At 38.7% G+C, this 11,488-nt stretch overlaps 1 protein-coding gene across 1 annotated transcript; it reads left to right on the top strand.

The window, feature by feature from the left end:
• Positions 1-9,863: 9,863 nt before the first annotated feature.
• On the top strand, positions 9,864-10,682 carry LOC120099227 (ubiquitin-conjugating enzyme E2 D4-like). Its single transcript, XM_087601229.1, has 2 exons — positions 9,864-9,953; positions 10,144-10,682. Exon 2 carries the CDS (start codon positions 10,171-10,173, stop codon positions 10,636-10,638), a length of 468 nt encoding a protein of 155 aa, XP_087457355.1. The 5' UTR covers positions 9,864-9,953; positions 10,144-10,170; the 3' UTR covers positions 10,639-10,682.
• Positions 10,683-11,488: the final 806 nt, after the last annotated feature.

The raw sequence follows: 11,488 nt of genomic DNA on the forward strand, positions 1-11,488 counted from the left end.
TCCAGCCTATGTTTATACAGCCACCAAATCTAGACAATTATTGTTGAAGCCAAAAGTGCATGCTGACAGGAGCCTGATATAGCTGTCTCCTGTGAGGCTCAGCCAGAGCATAACAAATGCAGAGGGGAATGCTCACAGCAAACAACTGAACTGAGAAACGGGTCCTCATTTGAGTATTTAGAGAAAAGTTTGAAGCATCTGAAGAGGCTTGCAAACCCTTAAGAACAATACCAACCAAGCAGAGCTCCGAAGGACTAAACCACTACCCAAAGAATACACAGGGACAGAGACATGGCTCTAGTTGCATGTGTAGCAAAGGATGGCCTTGTTGGGCACCAATGGGAGTAGAAGCTCTTGGTCCTACCAAATCTGGACCCCCCTCACAGGAGAAACACACTCATAGGGAAAGGGGGATGGGAATGGGATAGGAGGCTTATAGATGGAAAACTGGGAAAGGGAATAACATTTGAAATGTAAATAAATGATATCCAATAAAAAATAAAAGAAACTAAACACCAGCAAACCAAAGGACCTAATTAAAAATTTGGTATATATCTAAACAGAATTCTCGACAGAGCAATCTGTCTTGACTGAGAAGCATTTATAAAAAAAAAAATCTATATCTTTAGGCACCAGGCAATGCAAATCAAACCAACTCTGCCATTTCATTTTATGCTGGTCAAAATGGCTACAAACAAAAACTCAAGAAAAAACTCATGTCTGGTCAGCATGTCAAGCAAACAGAACGTCCTCCTTTGCTAGTTGCAGTGCAAACTTGTACAATAACTTTGGAAATAAATTTGTAAGTTTCTCAGAAAACTTGAAGTAGTTCTATCTCATGGTCCAACTATACCAGTCCTGGACACTCAAAAAAAAAAATGCTCTACCATACCACAAGGGCATTTGCTTACCTCAATGATAAAGTCATTTCATTTATTTGCACAATGGAGTATTATTCATCCAGTAATAGCCATGACATAAAATTTGTAGGAAAATGGATAGAACTAGAAATAATCATCCTGAGTTAGGTAACTCAGACCCAAAAGGACAAACATGATATGTACTCAATTTTAAGTATATATTAGTCATAAAGTACAGGATAAAAATGCCACAAATCACAGACCTAAAGAAACTAAGCAACAAGGAGGGCCTAATGGGGCATGCTTGAATCTCACTGAGAAGGGCAATGTAGAAGAATTTTAATCCAGCAACATGGCTAAAATTGCAAATGATCATATCAAAAAACCTAGATCTGAGTGATCTGGCTGGAATGATACACCTTTATTCCTTCTGACTGGAATGCAGACATACACTTTGCATACATGTTTAATTACAAACAATGTAGGTAATGTTAATCTGTAGAAGGAAATAGCCATGTTTGCCTAATTGAGGGTCAGGCAGAGTGATGAATCAAGGAAAGATTAAACAGAATGAGTAAAAGATGGATTATGCCCAAATCTCATGAGCATAGAGAGGAAAAGAGACTTGAAAGAGCAGTAGAGAGAAAGAGAGAGAGAAAGAAAGAGAGAGGGGAGGTGGGAGAAGGAAGATGAAGAAGAGGAAGGGGAGGAGACAGTTTTACTGGAACAGTTTCACAGAGACAGGTTGCAGGTCTGAAGACAGAATGGGCCAGACAGAGAATGAGAATGAAACAGTAGATTCAAATAGATTACCAGATTTAAATTGAGGCCAAGCAGAGCAATTCAGTCAAAAGCTGAGAGAAGGCAGTTTGTTGGAGTTCAATAGGACCTAGAATGGATGTGCTTATTCAGCAGTAGGCATGTGAGATAATTACATACAGTGCACAAAAATTACATTTACTGAGAAATACAGTTGACATCAGAAGGTGAATGAAAGGAGGAAATTGAGTTGGGGGTTAGGGATGAGAACAGGAGAGATGAGGTCTGTGGGACAGCAGAGGAAGAGGATAGTGAGAGAGACAACTAGATGGGAGAGTGAGTAATCTCTGAGACAAGCTAGAAACTAGGACAATAGGAATTCCCAGTAATCTATGAAGGTGGCCATACATAAGACTCCTAGCAATGGAGGATATGGATCCTGAATTGGCCGTCTAATGTAGCCCAGCAAGAATTCTAATGGAGCTATTGGTACACCCACATGACACAAAACCTTAGATTCACAGTTTGCTCTACTGCTAGGATGTGCAGGGTTGGAGATGAAGTAGAACTTGAAGGAAGAACCAACTAATGACTGGTTGAGACCCATGCCATGAGAGGGATCCAACTCCTGATACTACTGATGATATTAAACTATATTTGCAGATGGGAGCCTAGCATAAATGTCATCATAGGGGCTCTACCCATCCCCTGTTGAAAGTTGATGCAGAGAATGACAGGCAAATATTAAGTGAACCTTAGAAAATCCTGTGGAAGAGGGGGAGGAGGGATTGATGGAACCAAAGGGTTTATAAGCATCACAAGAAAACCTAGAGTCAACTAATCTGGACCAGTGGGGGTTCATGGAACCTGAACTTTCAAACAAAGAGCATGAATGAAACGGACCTAGGCTCTCTGAACATATAAAGGAGTTGTGCAGCTGGTTCTTCATGTGGGACTCCTAAAGAAAACAGGAGTTGTCTCTGTCTATATTTCCTGCCTTTGGATCCTTTTTCCCCTAACTGTGCTGCCTTGTCTAAATTTAATGGAAGAAGATGTACCTACTCTTGCTGTGGATTTATAATGCTAGGGCTGCTTGATATCCATGGGATGCCTCCCCTTTTCTAGGGAGAGAGAGAGAAGAGATCGTGGAGAGGGAAAGAGGAGGGACTGGTAAGAGAGGAGAGAAGGGAAGCTGCAATAGGGAAGTAAAATCAATAAATAGCTTAATCGATAATAACAATTTAAAAAAAGTAATAAGGACTCTCAAACAAACTAAGCATCTGAAAATGTACCAACCAAGTAAGCTCCCTAAAAGAGACTCAGAAAAATTGTATTAACAGGGGGGTGGGTGGAGGAACTCAACACCTCTCCACTTTGTTAAGTTTCTTTCAGGTTTTGAAATACACTTTAGGTTTTCATCTTTGGTAAGTTGTCACCACTTCTGGCATAGGCTTTCTGTGATGCAGTTATATTTGAGCCTTTCTATTCCTGTAAGTAACCACTCACCTTTTAATGGTTTGTATATGCTTGGACCAGGAAGTGACACTATTAAGAGGTATAGCCTTGTGGGGGTAGGTGTGTCACTGTGGATGTGAACTTGAAGACCCTCATCCAAGCTGCCCGGAATTCAGTTTTCCACTAGAAGCCTTCAGATGAAGATGTAATGCTCTCAGTTCCTCCTGCACCATGCCTTCCTGGATGCTGCCATGTTCCCTCCTTGATGACAATGGACTGAACTTCTGAACCTGTAAGCCAGGCCCAATTAAATGTCATGCTTATAAGAGTTCCCTTCATCATGGTTTCTGTTCCCAGCACTAAAACCCTAAGACACACCCATATTCTTATAAGTAATTGCAACAAAATCTGGTTCTCCAATTGGGGCTTTTTTTGGGAATATTTAGTTTAGCCTGTCATTTATTCCTATCTCTGTCCAATAGAAGTTTGTTCCAGGAACGCTGTCACATTATTAGAGTAGGCCACTATTATTAAACAATATATTAGCATAATTTTATTGTTCAAGGAATTTTAGAGATAGATAACAACTCAAATCATGTAAGTCCTTATTTGTCTCTAACAGAGATAATTCATCAAACATGTAGTTATGATAAATTAGTGACACATTGGTTTCATGATTTACTAGTAATAAAGTTCTTTCACAGTTTTCTGATTTCCTTATTTCACATGTATTTTCTACTATACATCAAATTATGAACTAAAAATTCAAATTAAATTATTCTAGGGAAATATTAAGCCATGTTTTAAATTCCTTTTAAGATGTTTTTATGTACCAGATTTCTAGAATGAGCTAAGTCTCATAAATATATTTACTGTATCATTCTCAATCAAATTGTAGGCCTGATTTCATGTTTACATCTTAGCCTAAAACATCTGTATGAGAAAAATGAAATATTTATATCTGATAACTTGTAACCTTCTCCTTATAAACCATAGACCAAAACAATTTAAAATAATATTAACCATGTCCACTATCACTTTCTCACAGCCAGATATTATTTGTGTTTTTACGATATGTGGTTAGGAAGAAGAAAGGTCTATTGAGTAAATATTTATGTAAGGCACATTGATCTTATTATTAACAATCTATTGTAAAGTAGATTTGCTGATAGCATCAGTCCTGCAAAACCGTGCCCATAACATACCATTTTAATTTCAACTAATAGATAAGGCAGCTTCTCAATAACCTACAAATACGAGGCAATTATTTGATAAAAATTTTAAAGTCACAATTTTTTCTCAATTATTTCTTTTACTGTGAGTAAGAAGTAATATCTCTCATGGCTCTTTTGTACTATATATCACAAAAGTCTTCATTATACTTTCTATTCAGACTTCACACTGAATCAATTCTTGTTCTTGCTTTCCATTATTTCATACAATAGTGTGTGTTATTTCCATGTTTCTGTGAATTTTAATAATTTTCAAAAGATATATAGCAAATATTTGTTTTCTTAGTGAACTAAAACATTACCTTGAATTATAGTGCTATGACCAATTAAAAAACAAATTAATAATAGGAAAATTGTAACAAGAAAATGTGTATTAACTCAGTTTTATAATCACTTTATAAAGTAATTTCACATTACCTCTTGAATCATTAAGAAATTTATTTTGATATATTATTGAATAATATCAAATAAATACTGGATATTATTTAACATAATTATTAGTTTATGTGAAAATGACCTTAGAGCACATGTTCATGGAAGACCCAAGTCCTACCATTTTCCGCACCATCATCTTAAAGCATCTGATCTGATAGAAAGACAGATTGGCCTTGTGAAGACATAGATACAGTGCCAATTAGGCGGCAGCATCATGGAGGGCTGGGGCAGGGTTCTTTAGAAGGCATTATAACCATTGAATCATCTTCCAATATATATACAGTTTCTTCCATAGCTAGGATCCACGGGTCCAGGAATCAAGCAAGCGATGGAAAAACGGAATAGTTCCACTGACTATCAATCCTAGTGACCCACTAGGAAAATTTTGCTCCCTGTATACACAACCCTAAATTTTGCTGGCCTAGAAGTTTTGGTTCCAGAGGGGGTAGTGCTCCTGCAAGGAGCCACAACAAATATTCCACTGAACTGGAAGCTCAGACTGCCCCTGGTCATTTTGGTCTTCTAGTTCCCTTAAACAAACATGCTAAGAAAGAAATAACAGTGTTAGGATGGGTGATAGATCCAGACTACCAGGGGGAAATTGGATAGCCTCTTCACAATGAAGGTAAGAAGGATTATGTATGGAGTGTAGGAGATCCTTTAGGGCATCTCTTAGTATTACCATGTGCTGTGATTAAAGTGAAAGGGAAACTACAACAGCCTAATCCAAGCAGGATTAAAAAGGACTCAGACACATCAGGGATGAAGGTTTGGGTCACTCCTCCAGGAAAAGAGCCAAGACCTGCTGAGGTACTTGCAGAAGGTGGAGGAAATAAAAGAATGAGTAGTACAGGATGGTAATTATAAATAACACTTAAGGCAATGTAACCTGTTGCAGAAATAAGAATTATAAAGTGGTATGAATGCTTTTGTTTTATTTTTTAAGAACACGTTAGTATAGATATTTGTGCTTTCTTCCAATTTCTTTAACATCAGCTAAAAGAATATCAGTTGGTATTTAAGTTGAGATACTAAAAGTATGTTCCCAAAGGACATTGACCTATTCTAAATTTATCATGTGTTGGTGTTTGTATGAGGGATAACTATAGCATGTTAGGCATACTTATGAGTTGGTTATTGTTTAATTTGATCATGAGATATGATTTATGTCAAATTGACAAGGTGGATTGTGATGGCTATTCCTGGTTGTCAATGACTACAACTGGAAAGAATTACAATTTGTAGGGCCCACCTCTGATCCAGATCTTGAGACTAGAAGACACAGGTTTCTCTCCTGGATGTTGACATGGAGATCTTGATGCACAGTGGCCATGAAACCTTTAATCCAGGAGATTAGGCAAGGAGGTCTCTGAGTTAAAAGTCAGCCTAGAGCAAAACAAATTCCAAATCCCGGTATGGTGGCACACACCATCTGCTGGAAACCTAAATGAGGAATCAGAAGAAGGAATAGTCACTGTCTTGTTTGACTGCTTGCACTTGTCAGAACACCTGTTGGAATCTACTTCTACAGAAGACCAATTGAAACAACTAGCCTCATGAGACTGAACAGCTACTAGATTCCTGGACTTCCCATTCACAGCTGCCCATTGTTAGGTAACAGACTGTAAGTCTGTAAGTCATTACAATAAATTCCCTTAACATATAGAAACATTTCATAAATTCTGTGACTCTAGAAAACGCTGACTAATACATATTCTAAATAAAAAGATTTTATTACTAATAATTGTCAGATGAAAGGACTGAAACATAAGCACTTTAAATAATTTATTCGTAGTTTCACAGTCAGTTGATGAAAAATCTAAGATTTGAACATATGTAGTCCACCTGTAAAGTTTAGTTGCATTAACCACAATAGATCAAGATCATGTCACAGCAATGTCAAATGATGATATAATCATTCATATAATAAATGATACAATCATATATATGTATATATATACATAATCATGCTAAAGATTTCAGATTAGTACTTTGAGTCAAAATTCATTATTTCTTACTGTCTACAAACTTGCATCTCCCCATCCTATGTAAACAATGCTGTTGCCATAAGAAAGACTAAATTATAAAAAAGTGGTATTTAGAACATCCCTGAATGTCTGGAATGATTTTAGAATGTCTATAGATACAGGAACACAAAAAAAAATTGGTGAAGGGCCTAAAGGAGGTTGGAGAAACTAGAACTTGTAAGATATGCATGGTATAATAGTAAAATGGATTGTTATGAAGGTAGTTAACCATTCTATGACTATTCAAATTTCACTGCATGAAAGCATACTGTAAATTGTGAGGTCTGAAGTGACCCTTGTCCAGGACCCCTTGAGTGAGACTCATGAAGGTGGTAATCAATGCAAAAGCAAGAGGAGTTTTATTCCAACTCGTTGGAGTCAACTCCCTTTCGGAGAGAGGCAACCCTGAGCAGACTCTAACAGGGTTATACTTTGCAAATAATTGGGGCAGAATTCAAACAATTTGTAACTAGGCAGGGTACTATCAGTGGAGTGAAGCAACCTTCAAGTTGACTCATGGTCAGTAGACCATTCTGGACATTCTAGGGGGGACAATTGGGAGTCATGGAGAGGGGGGGATCAGTTGGGACTCACAGGTGGCTTTGTCTGACAGGTTGGCTTGCAGTTGCTACAGGAACTAAACTAGCCTTACTCTCCCTGTAAGGGAGGGGTCTTTGTGCTTGGAGGTTTGTTTTAGAATTTTCCCACTGGCCTTAGATTGACTCCAACTCTGTCTCTTTTGAAACCTTACCATGAACTCACAGCCAGTGAGGTCTTAAATCTTATTAGAGATTATTACTTTAGTATGTAGATATGTGGTTAAACTGCCTTCTACAGACTTATTCTAATAACTACACACTAGTCCAAGTATTAACTCTCATCAGAACACCTTTTTACAGTAGATGATAATTAATAAGGTAATTTACAGTAGATCAAAATGCAGAGAATAAATGTCTCTGGATTCCTCAGCTCCGAATGTGATATCCATGTCACATGCCCTTCCTTAAAGGCTCATGAAGTCATCATGGCAAAGAAAGTAGACAGATGGCAAGAGCCAGAGATCAGGATAACTATAAGTCAAATACTGTCCTCAGGATATGAAAGAGCTACTGCACTAATAAACTTCTAGTAACTACGGTAGCCTACAAAAGACTTGTACAACATTGAGCCACTAAACACTCAAACATAGATAGGAGATGGTATCTCCAGATGTCACTTCTAACTGACGATGTACTGACAGTTCTTGGAAAGATATCATTACTATATTTCAAAGTGTGTTGATAACATAGTATATACCACAAAGTTGAAGGTTTAAGCAATATTAGTTCAACACTAAAGAAAAAGGTTTTCAGAAAATGAATTATTATTTTTACACTACCTTAAAATACCTTGAAGCTACTACAAAGCTAATTAGCTTATTATAACTTTCAATGGTTCTGGAAAAGTTAATGATATGTTTTGTAAATGGAGGTATGGTGTGGTGGGAGGGTGCACCTCCCCCCGACCCCCATTGAGAGACCAGCCATATGATGGTATAGTATAGAATGAAGTTTATTTGGGGGCATGGGAAGGAGGGTTAGGAAGGGAATAGAGGCAGAGAAAGAAAGGGAAAAGAGAACAGGGAAGGGGAGGAAGAGGGAGGAAGAGACAGAGAGAGAGAGAGAGAGAGAGAGAGAGAGAGAGAGAGAGAGAGAGAGAAGGAGGAGGAGGAGGAGGAGGAGGAGGAGGAGGAGGAAGAGGATGTGGTAATGGTAGTGGAAGAGTAGAGGAAGAGAGAACAGAAGAGGAAAGAGGCCAGATAGAAACATGTGGAGGGGTGTAGTGGGAACAGTCCAAAGAGGGGTTGTGATAAGAGAGCACAGGAATGGGCCAGTCCCTGGCTCCTACATGGCTGCTGCTAGGACCCTGGAAGGAATCCTAACATTCCAACAGTTTAAGAATGTTTAAGTTCAGAACCTAAATTTTAATTTATCTTAGGCAATGTTTAGTATTTTTAACAGTTCTTAGGAATACAAGTTTTCTGTAATGAAAGTTAGTCCACATAGCTTACAAAAACCCATGAGGAGTAAACATATCCTTATTGTTCAATCATAAACTGCTTTAACTTCCTTAATAACTTTCAAAATCCAAAACTGAGCCCCCTTTCCAAATCATCAGATTATCAATGTCAATGTCTTTAGTACTGAGAAGCAATAGTCCCGTGTTTGATGTGAGTTATACTACACCCTTCATACGAAGCAGTAGGAAACAATCAGACACAAAGATATAGGAATGTTCCCAACTCAAGAAGAATCAATGGGCAAATGAAAATAATATGCCTAATCCTAGAGTGGTTTTGATACAGGAGGACTTTTAGAAAAATTAAGAACAATATTATACATAATTATTGCATGAGCTATAACTACTGTATTGACATTACATTTATTGCTTACAAATAATGCATGCCATAGCAAAGACTTATTTTATATTCCCTTTTTCTGCCACAATTATATCAAAAGTTACATTTTTTAACTTCAAAGTTAAAGTTTTGAAGATTTTAATTCATATAGATTTTTATACAAATTTAACTAATAGTTACTTTAAACAATGTTATCACAGCTAATGTATGAGCTAAATTTGCTCATACTAGAGAATATCATCTTAAGGAAACAAAATTAAGGGCGATAATGTGTTCACCCTAAAAGTATAAAAATTACAGCAAAGCTATTTAGTGAGTAGAGGGGCATAGACGGATATATTCTGAATGAGTAGAAGAGGTTGACTGTGACTCATTAGATCAAAGTCAAACTGCTCTATGAAGCTGTGCAGTACAGCCAGTTTCAGTCATTTTCTCCTTGCTCCCAACATGCTCCTCTCCTACATTATTATAAAGTGAACACCCACACTGACCTCACATTGACACCAAGTTGACTTGCTGCTGACCCCACGTTGACCCCACACTGACTGACATGCCCTTCACTCATTATTATGCTCTCTGTGACATCATAGAATATCCTTCAGCCATTACCAAGAAGGGACCATGTCCAGCAGCATTTCTAGTGGCAGGCTGCCGGGGGAACTTTAGCCTCTCCAGACAGCTGTATTTCGGAGCAGTTGTTCAGCCCCCAGGCATCACAGCCTTCCAGCAACTACAGCAGATTCTTTAACACTTGGTCTGAATCCACAGGAATCCTTGAGCCCTACAGGTACAGTTAAGTAGCAAATCCTCTGGCCGTTGGTGTGCTCCCTCCCTCCTTCCCTCCCAACCGCCCTTCCTCCCTTCTTCTCCCCCTCCCTCCCTTCTCTTCCCGCCTTCCATCTCTGAATTATGCTTTAATAACGTGACCTCGCCTCCTTCAGTTTAATCATCTGTCATTTTCTCATCTCTTTCTATAGCCTAGGTGAACAGAGCCTTCAGTGAAGATGGTTCATCCTACTTTGGAAGAGATGGCTCTTAAAAGAATCCAGAAGGAATTAGTTGCCTTCTCTCAAGATCCACCTGCTCAGTGTTCTGCAGGGCCAGTGGCAGAAAATTTGTTTCATTGGCAAGCGACCATAATGGGGCCCGAAGACAGCCCCTACCAGGGAGGGGTTTTTTTTCTGTCTGTCCACTTTCCGTCCAATTACCCCTTCAGGCCGCCCAAAGTTTCATTCATAACCCGAATTTACCATCCAAACATTAGCAAAAATGGAAGCATCTGCCTAGATATCTTGAATTCTGAATGGTCACCTGCACTTACAATTTCCAAAGTTCTTCTTTCTATCTGCTCTCTATTATGTGATCCAAATCCTGATGACCCCCTGGTTCCTGAAATTGCAAAGGTCTATCGCAAGGATTTAAAGCAGTATGATAGAATGGCTCGAGAGTGGACTGAGAGATATGCAATGTAATTTCAATGCAATATGGTCATAATAAAAACCATTGGTCCACTTTATCAGTCATGTTTCTTTTGTTTACTTTGAGCAACCATGCCTTTCTACACTTTTCTAGATAGATATTTTAAAATTTCCGTAGTACCATAGGGTAAATATGGGTGAGGGTTAGGGGTGGAAAACAAGGGAAAATGGATAGGATACTGGGAAGGTGGGGCATGCCAGTGAGGTAAAGGGTATATGGATTGGGTATAGGGAAGTGGGGAGTGAAAGAAGGGCAGATGGATGGGAGTTAGTGGGAGGTGGGGGAGTGGGGTAGGGGGTATGGGAATGAGAATGAGAAGGGAGGAGGGATGGGAGGAGGACGTGAGAATAAGAACAGAATGGGTGTTGGGGAGAGGGATGTGAGAGAAGGGGAGATGGAAGTGATATGTTGGGTAGATAGTGGGTGAGTGAGCAGGCAGATGGATTGGGTGTGGGGAAATTGGGAAGCTAGGGGAGGACAGAATGGTAGGGAGTTGGGGGAATGTGGTGAGTAGAGATGGATGGGGTATGGGAAAGACTGGGGTAGAGTGAGAAGTAAAGGTTGCTGGGAGATGCTGAGAGAGTAAAAGAGTTGATATTGGAAAACAGGTACAACAATTTCAGTTTATATTTGCCCAAGCCATTTCTTTACTGAATCAGAATTGGAAAACAAAGCAAGAACAAAACATGGTGGCTTTAGTATCCAATGGCAATATGCCTAAAGCCTTTTTTTTTTCAAAAATGACTAACATGAGACAAGGAAACTCCAAAGTTGCAAAGATGTTATTTGTTGAGTTTGTGTTTGTTTTCTGCTGGCTGCTGGGCAAGCAGCCTACCCTTAAGA

This window comes from Rattus norvegicus, chromosome X (genome assembly GCF_021556685.1).
Source record: "Rattus norvegicus strain SHRSP/BbbUtx chromosome X, alternate assembly SHRSP_T2T, whole genome shotgun sequence".
In the NCBI taxonomy this organism is placed as follows: Eukaryota; Metazoa; Chordata; class Mammalia; order Rodentia; family Muridae; genus Rattus; species Rattus norvegicus.